This window comes from Culex pipiens, chromosome 3, assembly GCF_016801865.2.
Source record: "Culex pipiens pallens isolate TS chromosome 3, TS_CPP_V2, whole genome shotgun sequence".
In the NCBI taxonomy this organism is placed as follows: Eukaryota; Metazoa; Arthropoda; class Insecta; order Diptera; family Culicidae; genus Culex; species Culex pipiens.
Window position 1 is genome coordinate 21,406,901 of NC_068939.1, and position 21,006 is coordinate 21,427,906.

At 32.8% G+C, this 21,006-nt stretch overlaps 1 protein-coding gene across 5 annotated transcripts in view; it reads left to right on the plus strand.

Moving 5' to 3' along the window:
• Nucleotides 1–21,006, plus strand: part of LOC120412890 (hypoxia-inducible factor 3-alpha) — a 149,906-nt gene that overhangs the window by 94,604 nt on the left and 34,296 nt on the right. For 4 of the 5 annotated variants that reach the window (XM_039573519.2, XM_039573517.2, XM_052710824.1 and 1 more), the window contains exon 3: nt 10,309–10,347. The exons of the other annotated variant lie outside the window; for it this stretch is intronic. In XM_039573519.2, the coding sequence (XP_039429453.1) occupies nt 10,309–10,347 (39 nt within the window). The remainder of the gene's footprint in view (nt 1–10,308; nt 10,348–21,006) is intronic. 5 annotated transcript variants of the gene reach the window in all.

The following is a 21,006-nucleotide window of genomic DNA, read 5'->3' on the forward strand; positions in this document are numbered from 1 at the left end:
AATATTTCCACCAACCGCCACCCGTCTGGCTCTGGAAAGCAGAAGTACCTTCGTGTTACTGACTTGTTCAGCACCAGGTACTTGTGCGACACCCATCCGGTAGTGTGGTTTGTCATGTAAGGGCTCCATCACATCACTCCGTACAACTGCTAGGCTGCTACCTCCCTTACTGAACAAACAGTGATCCAGCAAATCAAAAATTGCGGAAAATTATGTAGAAATTTTGGTATTAATTCCTCTGTGATTTGTTCTAAGCACGGCTTTTAACATTTTCATGATTTTTGGTTCAGTGCTTTATAAATTTAAAGACATCAGATAGGAATAAAAACTCCGTCAGAGCCTTCACAACCGACACTTCGTCGCTGTCGTGTCTACTTGTCGTATGTCGATTTTGGGCCAAATTGAGTTTAGAACGCCATTTTGTGCAGCTCACAATGCCTCACCATTTGACGTGCCCAGATCCCCAAATTCGATTCCAATCCTGAGATATTAAATAGAAGCTGAAAAAACTCGTTGCATTTATGTCACTTTCCATATGAGGAAGTTTCAATCTTGTCGTGCTATTTTAACATAGCCTAACGATGGATGTAAGTGCGACAATTGGCCAAAGGGATTTCAGGTCAGAACGCATTTGACACGAGCTCGCCTACTATAAAAAATTTAAGCTATAACACGGGACTCTAGAAACCAAACATAGACAAATTTCAGGACGATGCACAGAATGATCAACCACACAAAACGCGTTTGTTATTGTTTACATTGTGTGCTCTCGTTTTTGTTTATTCAAGGTCAAACATTGAAATGCGTTTTTCTTGGAACGTCAAAAAGCGACGTACGACAAGTTAGCTCGACGGCGTCGACTTGCTGGTTCATTTTTGGAGGATAGATTGAATTAAATATATACAGAGCATGTTAATGTTACGATGAACTTTTTTTTAATGATTCACGCCTTCACCTTAAAGTTTTTTTTATTTAAAAACCTATTTTTATCATTTTTCCTAACCTTCTAATGTAAATGTTTCCTCCCTGTTTGTCCTTAGATAAGCATTACTTCTCTTGTGTATGTTTTTTGTTTACATTTTAGTATTTTAATTTGAATTCATATTGTTTAGTAATTTTTGATCTGAGAGTTCTCGGGTTATTCTACCCAAGAGGGAGAGCTATGTCCCATCTCTCGCTTGGTCCAAATAGAGTATAGAGCTGGCAGAGAGTAAAAAAATAATCAATTTTGTTTTTTTTTTTTTCATCGGAGCTCGCAAATCGAACAAGCAGAACTTCAAACAAAATTATTGGTTTTGGGCTGCAAAATTATTTTCAAGCTAGAAAATTATTGAATAACTCGGCTTTTTGTTCACAAACAGTTCAATAAAGCAGAGCCTTATTTTTTCACTTCTACTTTTGATTGCGTTTTCGGTGTCCACCTGAACAACCATTAAATTAGCTATCATAATTTAAGATTCATCTCGTTCTATCATTCCCTTGATTCGGATGTGCGAAAAAAGGTCAAAGAACATGAGGTTGAACGGACAAATGATGGAATGCCAAAAGGTCGAAAGACAAAACGTCGAAAGAACAAGAGGTTGAAAATGCAAAAAGAAAATGATTAAATAATGTACGGAAATAGTAAGAATTCAAATATAATTTTGTGAACTTTGTTTTCTTATTAAACAATAATATTTTCCCAAAAATCAAAGCCAAAATTCATAAATATGGGTCATTTCAGGTCAACTGGGTACACTTGTGGACTCGACATTCACCGATTTGGACCAAACCAACTGCTTATACAGCCATGCCTCGGTTTTGCACGCCTCGGTTTTGCACTGCCCCGGTTTTGCACCGTTCAGCTGCCTCGGCTCAGTTCTTAACTGAAGCACAGAGCTTATGGGATTTTGGCTATATGGGAGACATTGGCTATAATTCTATGAATAATCATGCAAACATCAAAAAATTATAGTGTTTTGAAATCGGGATGATGTCAGCTATCCATTAAAATTTTTATTTCATGAACATTTTCACAAAAATACGTATTTTTCCTATATTTTGAAAATGCATATTTTTTTCTCTAAAGAAACCAAAAATATATTGTTATTGCAATATATCTCGGATTAGTTTTCAAAAAGACGTAAGAGCCATTGGTAAACAAAGCCTTTTTTGCATCGTTATTCGAAATTCTTACGAAAAACCAATTTCAAACATGCTTGAGATTGTTCATCTACACGTCCTTCAATCGCCCTAAACTTAAAACAAATGAAATATTATTTCAATTTGGAGAAAAACGAAAATGAGTGCCTCTTACGATTAGTAAGTATTAGTGTTTTCTAAAAATGTTGTTATTACATTCGAAATGTATGAAAAAATCTCGATCGTTTGATACCCATATTGATAAAATTGAAATTTTGAGTATTTTTTCGAAAATACGTAGTTTTGTGAAAATTTTGAGTATTTTCTAAAAATGTTGTTATTACATTCGAAATGTATGAAAAAAACCCGATCATTTGATACCCATATTGTGAAAATTTAAATTTTGTGTATTTTTCTCGAAAATACGTAGTTTTGTGAAAATTTTGAGTATTTTCTAAAAATTTTGTTATTACATTCGAAATGTATGAAAAATCCCGATCGTTTGATGCCCACATTGTAAAAACGGAAATTTCGAGTACTTTTTCGTAGTTTTGTGAAAATTTTTAGTATTTTCTAAAAATGTTTTTATTACATTCGTAATGTTTGAAAAAATCCGAATCGTTTGATACCCATATTGTAAAAATTGAAATTTTGAGTATTTTTTCGAAAATACGTAGTTTTGTGAAAATGTTGAGTATTTTATAAAAAATGTTGTTTATTCGAAATGTATGAAAAAATCCCGATCGTTTGATACCCATATTGTAAAAATTGTAAATTTTGAGTAATTTTTCGAAAATACGTAGTTTTGTGAAAAATTTTGAGTATTTTCTAAAAATTGTTGTTATTACATTCGAAATGTATGAAAAAAATTCCGATCGTTTGATACCCTTATTGTAAAAATTGAAATTTTGAGTATTTTTTTTCGAAAATACGTAGTTTTGTGAAAATTTTGAGTATTTTCTAAAAATGTTATTTTTACATCCAAAATGTATGAAAAAAACCTGATCATTTGACACCCATATTGCAATAACAATAATTTTTTGGTTTTTTTAGAGAAATAATATGCATTTTTGAAATACAGGAAAATTACGTATTTTTGTGAAAACTTTCATGAAATCATAATTTTAATGGATAGCTGACATCATCCCGATTCCAAAACCCTATAATTTTCTGATGTTTGCATGATTTTTCGTACGATTAAAGCCAATGTCTCTCATATAGCCAAAATCCCATAAGCTCTGTACCTCGGTTATGCACGCCTCGGTTTTGCATCCCCCATATGCGGTGCTAAACCGAGGCACGACTGTATATATTTTTTTTGTTTTATCACCATCGTGTTCCCCAGACAATTTTACATAATAATCAATGCAAAAGTCAAACTAAAATGAACTATTGGCGAGATACAGCGATTTTTCTGAAAAAAGTTTGATTTTGCGCAGCACTCGGAACTACATGGTGTACTTTTCAACAAAAAGGGATGAATCCCGCATAGTTTGGTTTTTATATGTGAGAAATGTGCTGCGCAAAATCAAACTTTTTTCCAGTAAAATCGCTGTATCTCGCCAACAGTTCGTTTTAGTTTGAGGTTTACATTGATATCTATGTGAAATTGTCCGGGGAACAAGATGGTGATAAAATAAAAAAAAAACTATAATGAATTGGTCAAAACTGAGCTTTGATACTTAAAACGTTAAATATAATATAAGGGGGCATTTTAGGGTTAAAATTTTACTTTCATCGGATTCCTTGGACAATTTTCTATAAAATGCAACCTGTAGAAAGTCTTTTGCTCAAATAGTAAAAAGAAAAAAAAGGTTTTTTAGAAAATCGTCAAAAAAGAGGGCGATGACAAAAATAGAGGGATTGTCCAATCAGCAACAAACTAGGGACTTCTGTTAACTATCAATAGATGAAAGTTCCCTCCAAGTTTTGCCCAAATCGGTAAAGGTCGAGTCGAAAAGTGTACCCAGTTGACCTGGAATGCCCATATGTTGTACAATATTGTAAAAAAATCACAATATTGTGTCACCAAGTCTAGATTCAATCATTCGAAGTCCTCACCAAATTTCACTAATAACAATCGAATCAAGGTGGAATATCGAAAATATTTCTCCGTATAGGTTTCAAAAGTCCAGACTCGGTTGTCCGAAGTTCGATTATCTGAAGGTTTGTATGGGACTTTGGATAATCGAATCACTTTTGGCCGTCATCTTGGATTTAAAAATTTAAAATCTCTTTTGAGTAGTTTAGGGGTCATACTAAAGCTCTACAATCAAAAATATGTCAACGAAAAATCAAAAATTCGTGATTCGACTATCCGGAGTGAAAGTTTGCCAAGGCCTTCGGATGATCCAGTCTGGACTATATTCAAAGAAAACTTCATTTATATGAGATTGGAAGAATTAAAGGCCATGAAGATGCCACGTCCTCTTTAGTAAAATTTTGTTTGCTTCTATTGTTCAGGGCATTTTCAAAGGATGAGGAAATCAATATTTTTAGTTTTTAAGTTAGTTATTCAATGTCTTGTTTACTGAAAGGAAAACATTTACAATAATTTTTTATTTTTTTTTTTTTGTAAAAATTTCTCAGGAACATGAAGTCGAAGTCAAAACTTTAGTTTATATACAGTCATCCCTCATATTTGGAACAGTTAACTGTTAGCTCGGAGTTTAAAAAATTCAAGAAAATCGACAGTTGAACATAATTCAATGTGGTAAAATAAAATCAAATCGCAAAACGCCACTTCGTTCCCACTGTTCCCGACACTTGCTATTGCAGCACTTTTGTCCCACTTTTCAGACTACCCTCAACGGTTGACGGTGGCGGCACGTCCGTCCCTGTTGAGGGTCACCCCCGTGCCCTCCCGTCCCGTCCTCCAAAACGCTGTCCACGCTGACGGCCGTGACCATGAGGTGTTTGTTTGCCAACCTTCAGTCAGCCCCGTCCAGACGACACCACTCTCCGTGCACTATTTTTGCAACATTGTAACGCTGTAACAACAAACTCCACCCCGCCAGTCCCACTGGCCCAAGCCGGATCGGGGCGAGGGGGGGGGACCATAAAATAAGATAGTTTATCTCGTGTTTGCTTTCGCCAGTCGACGGGCCGGGCCCCAGGAAGCGTGTTCCGGTAGCGGATTAAACCTCGAAAGTAGTGTGCAAGTGCGCTCAAGTGCAACGCAAAACAACCCCACCTCAAGAAGGGTGGGGGAGGGGGGTGGGGTGTTGAAAAAGGGGGAGGTGTTTACTTGTTGCTAATTATTTACCTGTACATGCAACCGGTTGTTGGGGCGTGACTAACGATGGTTTGGTTCGATTTTGGTTTGGTTTTTGAGATGTAACGCCGGATAAAATATCCGCAATGCTTGGAAAATGCTAGGAAATCAAGCTCTGTCCCTGCTGGTCAACTGCAGCCGTTCACGTTTGGCGTACACACGCGAAGCGGATTAAACTAACAACCGGTTGCGCGACATCCGATGATTAATTGGCAATCACTTTATCAGTTGGAATGGATTCCCTTGTAATAACGATTTCCACATTGTAGTAGCAGAAACTTACAAGGGTAGCTCAACGTTTATATTTTTTATTTATTTTTTTGTACGCTTTTTGTTATACAGTCATACCCTGGTTTTGCACGCCTTTGTTTTGCACTACCCTGGTTTTGATTCATTCAGAAGCCTCGGTTAAGCTATAATTGTATGAAAAATCATACTAACATCAAAAAATTATAATTTTGGAATCGGTTGTTCGACTTATAATTACATGAAAATTTTCACAAAAATACATACTTTTCCTGTACTTTGAAAATGCAATGTTTTTCGAAAAAATACTCAAAATTCAAAAAATTTCATACATTTTGAATGTTATATATTTTTTTCAAATACTTAAAATTTCACAAAACTACGTATTTAAAAAAAACTGAAAATTTTAGTGCTTAACAATATGGGTATTAAACGCTCGGTATTTTTTCATTTCTTTCGAAAGTCATACCACCATTTTTTGAAAATTCTCGAATTTTTCACAAAACTACGTATTTTTGAAAAATATATCGTCATATGAGATGAATCGGAACTACAGTCTGAATAGGGACAGCAGGTTTTAGAGCACTTAAAAGCTTGCAATTTGGAAATCGATGCACTATTTTTGTTGATCTGTGTCTGTTCTATCCGAAAACAATCAAAAACATCCAAATATTGTGCAGTAACATGGGTAAAACAGCTGTCCCAATTCGCCCCATGTGTCCCGTTTCGCCCCAGATGACGGTGCTCAAATTATTTTTTCACAATATCGTTATCGAATGATCAGATTTTTTTTTATACATTTCGAATTTAATGACATCATTTATTGAAAATATTTCAAAACTAAGTATCATTTTTTTGAAAATAATCAATTTTTTTACGAAACTACGTGTTTTCGAAAACCTGCTCAAAATTTCAATGTTTCACAATATGGATATCAAATGACGGGGCTTTTCCAAACATTTGGAATGTGATAACATCATTTTCTGAAAATGCTCAAAATTTTCACAAAACTACGTATTTTTTTAAGAATACTCACACTTTCAAAGTTTCAAAATTTATTACATGAGCAACTCTCAACGAAATCGGCCGATTTCGACCATTTTTTTTTATTTGACTCAAACTTTGTGGGGGCCTTCCCTATGACCAAAGAAGCTATTTTGTGTCATTGGTTCACCCATACAAGTCTCCATACAATTTTGGCAGCTGTCCATAGAAAAATGGTACGTAAATATTCGAATATCTGTATCTTTTAAATGAATTTTCTGAGCAAAGTTGTAGGTATTGTTGAGGACTATTGAGAAAAAAGTAGGTACACGGAAAAAAGTTGCCGATTTTTTAATTATAATTTTTTTTCACAAAAACTCAATTTGACAAAATACGTATTTTTTTATTTTCGAGATTTTTTGAAATGCATATGAGCAACTCTCTACGAAATCGGCCGATTTCGACCATTTTTATTTTTTGTATTTTTTGATTTGACTCAAACTTTGTAGGGGCCTTCCCTATGATCAAATAAGCTATTTTGTGTCATTGGTTCACCCATACAAGTCTCCATACAATTTTGGCTGCTGTCCATACAAAAATGGTATGTAAATATTCAAACAGCTGTAACTTTTGAGTGAATTTTCTGATCAATTTGGTGTCTTCGGCAAAGTTGTAGGTATTGTTGAGGACAATTGAGAAAAAAATAGGTACACGGAAAACAAAATTTGCAGATTTTTTATCAACTTTTTTTTCACTAAAACTCAATTTCCCAAAATACGTATTTTTTTATTTTCGAGATTTTTTTGATATGTTTTAGGGGACTAAAATCCGCAACTTTTGAGCTATCGAGAAACATGGTCAAAAAATCTGCCGCCAAGTTATGAATTTTTGAAAAATAGTGATTTTTGGAAAAAAATCCAAATTTCATGCAAAAACAAATTTGAAGTTATTTTTTAATGCAAAATTGAATTTGCAATCGAAAACTACTCTACAATTTTTTGATAAAGGGCTTCGTTTTCAAGATATAGCCACCGAAAGTTTGATTTTAGCAAAATATTTACAGTTTTTTGATTTTTAAAAATAATGACCATGAGAGACCATTTCTGAAAATATTTTTTTTGAAAAGTTCAGAAAATTTGCTATAAAATTGTCTAAGAGACATTGAAGATAGGACCTCGGGAAGCTGAGATACAGCCGCTTTAAGAAAAAGAAACACGACAATTGAAGTTTTCTAAGTCTCACCAAAACAACCCACCATTTTCTAATGACGATATCTCAGCAACTAATGGTTCGATTTTCAATGTTAAAATATGAAACATTCGTGAAATTTTTCCGATCTTTTCGAAAAAAATATTTTGAAAATTTTAAAATCAGGACTAACATTTTAAAAGGGCCAAACATTGAATATTACGCCCATTTAAAATGTTAGTCTTGGTTTTAAAATTTTCAAAATATTTTTTTCGAAAAGATCGGAAAATTTTACGAATGTTTCATATTTTAACATTGAAAATCGGACCATTAGTTGCTGAGATATCGTCATTAGAAAATGGTGGGTTGTTTTGGTGAGACTTAGAAAACTTCAATTTTCGTGTTTCTTTTTCTTAAAGCGGCTGTATCTCAGCAACCCGAGGTTCAATCTTCAATGTCTCTTAGACAATTTTATAGCAAATTTTCTGAAAAAAATATTTTTAGAAATGGTCGCTCATGGTCACTATTTTTAAAAATCGAAAAACTGCACATATTTTGCTAAAATCAAACTTTCGGTGGCTATATCTTGAAAACGAAGCCCTTTATCAAAAAAAATGTAGAGTAGTTTTCGATTGCAAATTCAATTTTGCATTAAAAAATAACTTCAAATTTGTTTTTGCATGAAATTTGGATTTTTTTTTCCAAAAATCACTATTTTTCAAAAATTCATAACTTGGCGGCAGATTTTTTGACCATGTTTCTCGATAGCTCAAAAGTTGCGGATTTTAGTCCCCTAAAACATATCAAAAAATCTCGAAAATAAAAAAATACGTATTTTGGGAAATTGAGTTTTAGTGATAAAAAAGTTGATAAAAAAATCTGCAAATTTTGTTTTCCGTGTACCTATTTTTTTTCTCAATTGTCCTCAACAATACCTACAACTTTGCCGAAGACACCAAATTGATCAGAAAATTCACTCAAAAGTTACAGCTGTTTGAATATTTACATACCATTTTTGTATGGACAGCAGCCAAAATTGTATGGAGACTTGTATGGTTGAACCAATGACACAAAATAGCTTATTTGGTCACAGGGAAGGCCCCCACAAAGTTTGAGCCAAATAAAAAAATACAAATAAAACCCTTTTCCGGTTTTGGTAGAGAATTGCTCACATTCGAAATGTTTGAACAAATTACGATCATTTGTTACCCAACATAAATTTTAAGAGTGTTTTTTTTCGAAAATACGTAGTTTTATGAAAATTTTGAGTATTTTCCAAAAAAATTGTAATTACTTTCGAAATGTATGAAAAAAACGATCATTTCTCATTGTAAAAAAACATAAATTTTGAGTGTTTTTTCGAAAAGACGTAGTTTTGTGAAAATTTTGAGTATTTAAAAAAAATGTTGCTATCACATTTCAAAAGTATGAAAAAATCCCGATCATTTGATTCCCATATCGCAAAAAATTTAAATTTTGAGTAATTTCTCTAAAATACGTAGTTTTGTGAAAATTTGTTATTACATTCGAAATGTATGAAAAATCCCAATCATTTCATATCAATATTGCAAAATCTTAAATTTTGAGTATTTTTTCGAAAGTACGTAGTTTTGTGAAAACTTTCAGTATTAAAAAAATGTATGACAAAAGCACGATCATTCGATACCGATATTGCAATAACAAATATTTTGAGGTTTTTTTACAGTAAAAAATTTCATTTTCAAAATGCAGGAAAAATACGTATTTTTGTGAAATTTTTTATGTAACTTTAATTACAATGGATAGCTTCCATCAACCCGATTCAAAAACAGTATAATTTTTTGATGTTTAAATGTGTGGCAATTTTGAAATATTAGTCTTGATTAAAAAAAATTAAATATTGTTTTCGAAAAGATCGAAAAATTTCACGAATGTTTCATACATTATCATTGAAAATCTGACCATTTATTGCTGAGATATCGACATTAGAAAAAGGTGCGTTGTTTGGGTGAGACTTAGAAAACATCAAATTTCTTGTTTTTTAATCTTTGCATGACAATATCTCAGCAACTAAGGGTCGTATTAACAAAGTTAAAAATAGCAAAGTATAGAGAATTTTCTCAGCTCTTTAAATATATTTGAATAGCTGAGAAAATTCTCTTTATTTTGCATTTTTGAACTTTGTTGAGACGACATTTATTTACTATAACAATTAAAAATCATTAAATTCAATTTACCAAAACAAGAACCGTTCATTGCTCGTTGCCTCGTTCAGGGTAGATCTAATGACGCAGAATGCAATCGACACCTTCTTTTTTCTAATCAATTGCTGACAACATGCGATACCGCTGCGGACAATAAAAAATAGCATTTTCTTCTGTACTTCCTATCGCAAATCCCCCCGAGGGGAACACTTGACTCATTATTGCGCCAGATTTGATTAATTACCCAGCAGCAGCAGTGTTTTCTTTGCAATATTTTCTCACGTGTTTCCCACTCTTGTTTCCTTGTTCCAGGTACGACTACGAAGACTCCAAAGCCGCCTGCAAAATCCTGTGAGTATAATTGTTATAATCTTCCTCTTCTTCAAAGTTTTTTTTCTTCTTCTTCTTTTTCTTCCACTTGAACTTGCCCCAACTCGACTGCTACTTGCACTACTCGTTGCAGTTTTGCTTGCAGTTTGTTGTTTGTTTTGAGTGTCTAGCTTATAAATTACTCGCCACTTAGCCGAGCTCCATACAATGTTGTGCACAGTGCAGCACACAGTCCGTGAACGTGATTGGATCATCGCTAGCTTTCATCGGCCCAAAGTTCTAGAAGCGGCCAAGGATGGGGGGAGCGAGTGGGTCGTGTCGAATGTTTCCAAAATATTTCCAAAACTTTCAAATTTTAAATTTAGTTGCGAACAAAAATGTCAAATTTTGTTCGCAGTGTTAAAAAATCGTAAAATTGAGCAAGGTATTTTTTACTACTTAAAAAAAGAGAGAGGAAAATGGGCGGAAAAACATTTCCGGGACTTGAGCGCCACATGTTTGTCGGTAATTTCGAATGCCAAGCCACCACACCGCCTTCGGTCGAACCCATCAGTCGGAACTTTGCTAACGAGCTGTAATATGACGGATGCCAACCGTTCCACTGATGATGACGGGGTGTGTGTTGTGACATTGTTGTCGACGTGGTTAATGGATTTTTTGTTGTGGTGTGATTTCGATTGGCGTTTTTTTTATTCGTCGAGTGACTTTTCTTTCTGGATTTATTTGAATACTTTATAAGAATTCGATATTGACTTACTTTCATTTTCAATGTATTACACCATATTATTTTTTTAAGTCACCTTTTTTAAACGATTCTCGATTTACACAACTTTTTTAAAGTCATGGTTTTAAAAACTAATGTCCATGACTTAAATCGAGAATTTGACTTAAATCTTCGGGATTTCGTAATATTTCGGAGAGTTTTCAAAGTGTACCCGGGCAGACGGTAATAACAAAATTCATGCCATTTCAATAACAAATACTGTTAAAATAACAAAAAATGTTATGGAATATTCTTGTAAAATCCATTTTTGCATAAGAGCTTAATAACAGTTTATGTTATCATAACAAAATTTGTTATTGGTCTGATATTGGTTGAAAGTCAAAACAACTTGGGAATAACATTTTTTGTTATGGAAGAATAACTCCAATTGTTATTGGGATGATCGGATTAGTTGTTAAAATAACAAAAAATAATAACAAAGATTTGTTCGAAGAATAACGCAAAATGTTATTAGTCTGTTATTACAATAACAATCCAATAACAAAAAAATCATAACGGCGAATAACAAATATTGTTATAAATAACATGAAATGTTATTGGCCTAGTATTTTCAAATAACAAAAAATGTTATTCCCACGTTATTTCCGTCTGCTCGGGTATTTTGTTTAGTTATGTTATAAAAACATGTAAGCATAGTTTTGCAACATCTGGGATGTTCTAGTCCATCCGAAACTTCCGGGAATTTTGAGCAAGAGGCTTACCAAAAATACAAGTCGAAGCTTCAAGATTTTGACTACGGATCCTACCCAGACTGCTTCAGTGAGTGTGGTAGGCTACAGTGCATTGTTGTAACAACTTATTGGGATGATCAATAAGTTGTTACGGCGGTAGATCCACCGGTCCAACTTTGAGGCATGATGCATAGTGGGAAAATTTTTGTTCCAGAGACATTAAATGTAATTTTTGAAAAATGTGAAAATGTGTTCCAAAAATTATTTTAAAAATCTCAATCGAATTTGCAATCGAAAAGTTGTGACATTTTTTTGATAAAGTTCACCGGTTTAGAATTTTAGTCATTTTTTGGGTATAATTTCCTAAAATTTCAACTTTTTTTCTTTTTTCAAAACTTAACGAAGGAAAGCCACACCTGAAAAAAATATCTTTGAAAGCTGAGAAAAATTCGAAAAACTTTCTCTTTGAGACTTGGCAAACTGAACAAGCAGTTTCTGAGATACAGTCTCAAAGTGAATTCTCATCAATGAAACGAGTTTTTTATAACTCAAAATTATTGGTTCAATTTCAGTGTAACCAAATTAAACTTTTGAGATTTTTTTTAGTTTTCAATAAACAAATTAAATGTTTTAAAGGTTAGAATTATCAAATGAAGAAAATTATGAATACGAAGAACTTTTTCAAAAGTTTTACTATGTTTTAAAAATTGAAAAAGGTATTTTTGTGACAACAGACAAACAAACGCATTTAAAAAAATATTGAGGAACTGCGATGTTTATTTAAAGTTACCTGGCAATGACTTTATCTTAAAAGCGGTGCACTTTGTCAAAATTTCACTTGAGCACATTTTGAATGTAAATTTGAGTTTCTCTTTGCCTTTGCCCTTTCTGAAATTTACTTAAAAGATGGTATGTTCCCTAAGACATATAAAATTAGAAAACAATGAAAATAGTTTTTATAACTAATTTATAGTGTCAAAAGTTATTCTTATAGGCAAAAAATCCGTAATTTTTCTGTGTGGTCTTCGTTCACATCTACAATGTTACTAAAGCCACGAAATCGATCAAAAAAGGCCTTTCTTTTTAAATATTCATTTACAATGTTTGCCCAACACTTTTCCAATTTGTATGAAAAATGATTTGAACTAACTGGAAATGAGAAAATTATTTTGAAAATCTCGAAAATTGCCAGGATTCTGATTTGAGCTCATGAATAAATAGATAATCATTGCATTTACCTTACAGATCAGCATTTTCCTTTAACCCTTTACTGCTCAAATCTTTTTTTCAAAAAATTTTATTTTAAAAGGTTTTTGATTGCAAACAATAGTACCGTAAAACGGGATGACTTTGATTGACTTGAGATTTTTCCGCAAAATGAAGAGAACAAATTGAATATGTACGGAATGCTATGGAATCATACTGATCTTGATAGAGAAGTGTTCAAAGTACTTCAAGAAGAAGTTTTCATTAAATTTTTAATGAATAGTTTTAATAGTTAGTTTACTATAATTTAAATAAATGTTGATGAATAGCATTATTTTAGTATTCTCTAAGTGGCATGATTTTCTCAATGAACATAATTTCGAATCGAAACCTGGAATACACAGTTTCGGATTCTTTGGACAATTCCATTAGAAGAAGGTTAAATAAGCTAGTAAACAATAAATATAACATGGTTTTGAAATATAATTCGACATCATCTTCAAATTTGTGCTTTGAATTCAGTATAAAATGCAATAGAGCAATTCTCTACGAAATCGGTATTTTTTCTCAAATTTTAATTTCTGTATTTTTTAATCCGACTGAAACTTTTTTGCTGCCTTCAGTATGCCCAAAGAAGCCATTTTGCATCATTAGTTTGTCCATATAATTTTCCATACAAATTTCGCAGCTGTCCATACAAAAATGATGTATGAAAATTCAAAAATCTGTATCTTTTGAAGGAATTTTTTGATCGATTTGGTGTCTTCGGCAAAGTTGTAGGTATGGATACGGACTACACTGGAAAAAAATGATACACGGTAAAAAATGTTTGGTGATTTTTTATTTAACTTTTTGTCACTAAAACTTGATTTGCAAAGAAACACTATTTTTATTTTTTTCATTGTTTGATATGTTTTAGAGGACATCAAATGCCAAGTTTTCAGAAATTTCCAGGTTGTGCAAAACATCTTTGACCGAGTTATGAATTTTTTTAATCAATACTGTTTTTTTTTCAAAAAATCGAAATATTGGTCGCAAAAATTTTTCAATTTCATTTTTGGATATAAAATTATATTTGCAATCAAAAAGTTTATCTAGTGAAATTTTGATAAAGTCCACCGTTTTCAAGTTAAGGACATTTTTAGGTAACTTTTTTCAAAATAGTCGCAGATTTTCATTATTTTAAACTAGTGCACATATTTGCCCACATTTGAAAACATATTTTTTGAAAAGCTGAGTAAATTCTCAATATTTTGCATTCTTGAACTTTGTTGATACGACCATCAGTTGCTGTAATATTGCCATACAAAGGTTTAAAAACATGAAAATTGTTGATTTCCAAGTCTCACCCAAACAACCCATCTTACGTCGATCTCGGCAACTTATGGACCAAAAGTTATGGTCCGATTTATAATGTTAAAATATGAAACATTCGTGAAATTTTCCGATCTATTCGAAAACAAATATTTCAAAATTTTGAACAAAAATTTGGTAACAAAAATTTAAATTAATAAATCATCAAAAAAATTTACCGTGTATCATTTTTTTCAGTGTAGTCCATATCCATATATTCAACTTTGACGATACACCAAATCGATCAAAAATTTCCATCAAAAGATACAGATTTTTGAATTTTCATACATCATTTTTGTATGTACAGCTGCCAAATTTGTACAGAAAATTATATAGACAAACTAATGATGCAAAATGGCTTCTTTGGGCTTACCAATAACACCAAAAAAGTTTCAGCCGGATTAAAAAAGAAAAAAAATCAAATGACCGATATCTGAGAGAATTGCTCCAATGTTACCCGGGTTTACGGTATTTTAGTAGTTTCAGAAAACCTCTGAAGTCCTTGGAAGCTCTAGTGCCCTGTACATTTTCAACTAAAAACTGTAATTTATCGTAGACTTTTAAACAAATTAATCTTATTTTTCTTACACAACCCTCTTTGAGACAGTTAATGATATCAATTGAATTTTATTAAAATTTTGTTAGGGTAAACAAAAACGTAAAAAACTCAACTTATTTTCAAATGATATAACACCAATTTTCTTGTACCAAAATTATATCAGTTTATTGTCATTCCATTATATCGTTTTTTTTTTGCTGCCCAACAAATAAACAAAATATATTCCCAGTTGTGAATACTTCCGAAATTAATATCATCTGAAAAAAAACTTGATTTGAAATTTTAAGATGGGCTGATAAATTCAATTTGAACAATACATTAAATTGAATAAGAAATAATCATATTTTTTTTGTAAATTGAAAAAATATTGCAATATTTGAGGAATTGTATACTTTTTGCTTGAATTTCGGGAGTTGTTCTATATTTTATAATCTGCAAAATAAATGCATTAAGCTCAAATTTTCAATGTACATTCAAGTGCAATCAACTGAAATCAATTTAAAATGCATTTTCCTGCAATTAGAACTTTTTTAAGCACTATTGCATACATGTTTTCTTATGTTTTTTACTAAATTTTCGATCCACAGGGCCGCAAAAAGATTTTTGCTCGCATTTTTTTTCTCAAATCCTAATTTTTTGAAAACGATTAATTGCATATAAACTGTACGGGTGTGTAATGCATTTTTCAATGGTGGACATTTTGAAATTTCCTGTATTTTTTTCATTTTAATTTGTTTTTTTTCACCTCTTGAAGCGTCAATGATGTATAAAATATCCTTAATTCTTACTAGAAATCAATAAAATATCACAACAGTAATCAAAATGTAATCCATATTCAAGAAAAGGCAGGACAAAAGATTGTAATATGATCTGCAGCAACTTATACCAATCATATAATACATAAAAAACAGTTCTTCTTGAAATAGATACATGATTTCAAAGTACTCAGTATCTTTTTCCATACAAAGAGTACCATTCTTTACCCATCATTTGACTGTGTAGCGAAAAGGTGTGCTCGCATTTGCTTTGAAGATTTTTTAAGCAAAATTGTACACCTGTACCCTTGTCGCTCTCATGTCGTACACCAACCCTTTTGAAGATTTCCCAATTTTTGAATGATGTTGAATGATGAAAGCATCTCCTTTTAAAAGATTAAAAGCGCTTCCAGCCGTGATCAATTTCGTTACACAGTAACTGTCGTGAGGCTCAACTCCGATTTGAGTGACTAATTTTAACTCTGGTAATTTTGTTCAACTAAACCTGCGGTCACTTTCGCACTTTTTCGATTTATTCACCATTTTCTTGGAAAACACCTTCACGGTTGTCAAAATTTGCGATGTCTGTCCGACGACACGGTGGAGGTTGGAAAATCTCAAAAGAAAAACTGTCAACATTTCCTCGAATCCCGGGGCGCGCACGGCTCTCCTTTGAGCTTTTCAAGTTTGTAATTAATTAGCGAGGGATCAAATTTGTACCACTTCGATGGGTGTCCTGTCAACCTTGAAACAGCCCGTAATCATCAACATTCGTTTAGCATGCGTTCATGTATATATCTTTAAATGTCTTAATTTCTGCCAAGAGGAATTCCCCGAAAAGTTTTGAGCTTTGGTATTTCACTCGGATGTTGCCCGAACTTTTGTTTCGAAAATTTATCATTTTCAAGATATTTTCCCCGTGCCCTCAAGCAGATAATTCTATCGATTGGAAAATTGCCATTGAAAAGAAGGGATGTTCTGTCAACCCTCGCAGAACACACTACTGTTGCTTTCCAGCATAGAAAAATCTTCCCAGAAAAAAAGCATTTCTAAAAGTCGCTCCCACTCGCCCGATTCTCCGACGACTTGATCAACATCTCTGATATCCAAGGAGAGAAGAGTTCTCGGAAGAAGAGGAAATTTTTCCTTTCGCTAGAGCTCCTTCGGAGCTGTCACCGTCAACGACCTCGTCAAAGTTCTTGTCGGTCCTCTCCCCCCTAGAAAAACGGTCCGGATGGTTGTTGTCAAGCATCCGCTCTTCTCACCGGCGTTGACGACGGCGAAATCTCAATGACGCCAGATATATCACTTCGCGGAAGTTCAGCAATTTGGTTCTGTTGTCGATTGCTTTCGCGTCCTGCCTCAAGGAGGTTGAGCGAAAATTTTGATTTTGGGAAAGGGGGGGGAGCTTCCAAGTTTTCCAAAAATTTCCACGATTCAATTGAACTTTACCTAACTTATCGTGCAATTTGTGTATTTCTTCTCTCAGCCAAAAAAAAGCACATTCAGAAAATAGATAAGTTATTCAAAAATTCGCTGAAGGAAATTTAACGTCTCAACAGCTTCGGGAAGTTTCTTTCGCTCGAAAAACGAGGGGGCGATCCAGCAAATGGCCTTCATATCAGTTGCTGACTTCGTGGAAAGTTTTGCGTATGTTTGAGGGTCGTGTGTGCTTTCTATTTATTTTTTCCCAATTGGAAGTAACAAATACGCATAAAATTTGGCGCTGAATTTCCCGGAAGAAAGTTGTTAACATTCCTTGAAGGATAAGATGGGCAGTTCCAGCAAAATGAAAGTATTAATTTTCTCAACTTTTAGTCGTTTTTTATGTTGATTCTCTACGAAATCGGTATTTTTTTTAATTTTAGTTTTTGTATTTTTAAATCCTTCTATGTAGCCATTTTTTCCATATAATGTCCATACAAAAATGAAAATTCAAAAATCTGTATCTTTTGAAGAATTTTTTTGATCGATTTGGTGTCTTCGGCAAAGTTGTATGTATGGATAAGGACTACACTGAAAAAAATTATACACGGTAAAAAGAAAATTAATTATTTTAAATTTCACTTTTTGTCACTGAAACTTGACTTGATTTCTTGAGTTATGAATTTTTGAATCAATACTGATTTTTCAAAAGATCGAAATATTGTTTGCAAAAAAATTTCAACTTTATTTTTCGATGTAAAGTACTTAAGAGCAATTCTCTACCAAAACCGGAAATGGATTTTATTTGTATTTTTTATTTGGCTCAAACTTTGTGGGGGCCTTCCCTATTGCCAAATAAGCTATTTTGCGTCATTGGTTCACCCATACAAGTCTCCATACAATTTTGGCTGCTGTCCATACAAAAATGGTATGTAAATATTCAAACAGCTGTAACTTTTGAGTGAATTTTCTGATCAATTTGGTGTCTTCGGCAAAGTTGTAGGTATTGTTGAGGAATTTTGAGAGAAAAATAGGTACACGGAAAAAAATGCAATTTTTTTTATCAGCTTTTTTTTTTCACTAAAACTCAATTTCCCAAAATAGGTATTTTTTATTTTCGAGATTTTTTGATAAGTTTTAGGGGACAAAAATCCGCAACTTTTGAGCCATAGAGAAACATGGTCAAAAAATCTGCCGCCGAGTTATGAATTTTTGAAAAAAATAGTGATTTTTGGAAAAAATCGAAGTTTTATGCAAAAACAAGTTTGACATTATTTTTTAATGCAAAATTGAATTTGCAATCGAAAAGTACTCTACAGATTTTTTGATAAAGGGCTCCGTTTTCAAGATATAGCCACCGAAAGTTTGATTTTTGCGAAATATTTGCAGTTTTTCAATTTTTAAAAATAGTGACCATGAATGACCATTTCTAAACATATTTTTTTGAAAAGTTCAGAAAATTTGCAATAAAATTGTCTAAGAGATATTAAAGATTGGACCTCGGGTTGCTGAGATAGAGCTGCTTTAAGAAAAAGAAACATGGAAATTGAAGTTTTCTTAATATCACCAAAACAGCCCACCATTTTCTAATGACGATAACTCAGCAATTAATGGTCGGATTTTCAATGTTAATAAATGAAACATACGTGAAATTTTCCTAACTTTTCAAAAAAATATTTTGAAAATTTTTAAATCAAGACTAACATTTTAAAAGGGCCAAACATTGAATATTACGCCCATTTAAAATGCTAGCCTTGATTAAAAAATTTTCAAAATATAATTTTCGAAAAGATCGAAAAATTTCACGAATGTTTCATGTGTTAACATTGAAAATCGGACCATTAGTTGCTGAGATATCGTCATTAGAAAATGGTGTGTTTTTTTGGTGAGATTTTGAAAACTTCAATTTTCGTGTTTAGTTTTCTTAAAGCGGCTCTATCTCAGCAACCCGAGGTCCAATCTTCAATGTCTCTTTGACAATTTTATAGCAAATTTTCTGAACTTTAAAAAAATATTTTTAAAAATGGTCACTCATGGTCACTATTTTTAAAAATAAAAAAACTGTAAATATTTTGCTAAAATCAAACTTTCGGTGGCTATATCTTGAAAACGGAGCCCTTTATCAAAAAATCTGTTAAGTACTTTTCGATTGCAAATTCAATTTTGCATTTAAAAATAATGTCAAACTTGTTTTTGCATGAAACTTCGATTTTTTCCAAAAATCACTATTTTTTCAAAAATTCATAACTCGGCGGCAGATTTTTTGACCATGTTTCTTTATGGCTCAAAAGTTGCGGATTTTTGTCCCCTAAAACATATAAAAAAATCTCGAAAATCAAAAAATACCTATTTTGGGAAATTGAGTTTTAGTGAAAAAAAAGTTGATAGAAAAATCTGCAAATTTTTTTCCGTGTACCTATTTTTTTCTCAAAAGTTTTCAACAATACCTACAACTTTGCCGAAGACACCAAATTGATCAGAAAATTCACTCAAAAGTAACAGCTGTTTGAATATTTACATACCATTTTTGTATGGACAGCAGCCAAAATTGTATGGAGACTTGTATGGGTGAACCAATGACGCAAAATAGCTTATTTGGTCATAGGGAAGGCCCCCACAAAGTTTGAGCCAAATCAAAAAATACAAAAAATAAAAATGGTAGAAATCGGCTGATTTCGTAGAGAGTTGCTCTGAAGTTGAAATTTTGTTAAAGGTGAACCGTTTTCAAGTTAAAGCCATTTTTACGTAACTTTTTTTTTTAAAATAGTCGCAGTTATTCTTTTTTCAATTAAGTGCCCATGTTTGATCATTTTCGAATAAAATATTTTAGAATAACATTTTTATATAAAATATAAAAATGTTATTCTAGATTTAAAAAAAAATGAAAATATTTTTTTCAAAAAGATTGTAAAGTGTTATGAATTTTTCATATTTTGATATTGAATATCATTATAAAATGATGGGTTGTTTGGGTGGAACTTGGAAAACATGATTTTTCCTGTATTTAAATCTTTGTCTGGCAATATCTCAGCAACTAAGGGTCGTATCAACAAAGTTCAAAAAAGAAAAAGAACATACAACTATTGAAATAAAATCTAACCAGTTGCTCACCATTTCCAAATCAGAGCTATTTTCCAAACCCACTAATTCCTTTTCAAGGTTGACTTTTCCCACCACAGTCGGCAACCTCGGAAAGGATAATTGAAAAATCATACCGTTTGCATCACCACCCACAGGGGTTGGCGTTCATCATCCTAGGCCGCCTAATCCCCTCCCCCAGGTAGGCAGCGGCAAGCACAAAACAAAAACAACCCTCGAGAGTCCTCCTGATCCTTCCTGATGCCTTGAAAATCCCCCGGAGGCACTTGCCCTGCTCTGGAGCCGGAGCACGAATATGTTTATATTCACATTGTGTAAAAGCTTTTTTTGGTTCTGCCGATTAAAGCTGTCGCGTGGAGAGTCTCTCTTCAGCGAGCAAAGTGAAAAAGTGAAAGAGAGAAGAAGAAAAAAAAAGGAGCTCCTCGGAAACATGACTTTGTACTACACACGAACGTCACCGGTGACGGCCGGCGACTGACAGGTTTTGTCTTGGGAGGAAAAGGGAAGGAAATGTAAACACAGGTGAAGGATCGTCAACTCGAGGCGAGCACGGGAGTTCGGTACTGTATGGAGGGAAGATAATAGGCCGAAAAATAACGCAAGAAAAAAGAACAGACCTTAGTCAATAGCCGGGAGAAAATCACGAACCATGAATTATTCACGAAAGGTGGAATGTCCAAATTTGGTTGAGTTTTACAAAAAAAAAATTGGTGAAGTATGAGTAGAAATTGTTTGAAGAACATAATCATAACTTAACTTATCTTAATAACTAAGCTCAGAAATTTTTGACGAGGCTTATATAAAAACAAGAAAAGATGAAGTATTTAT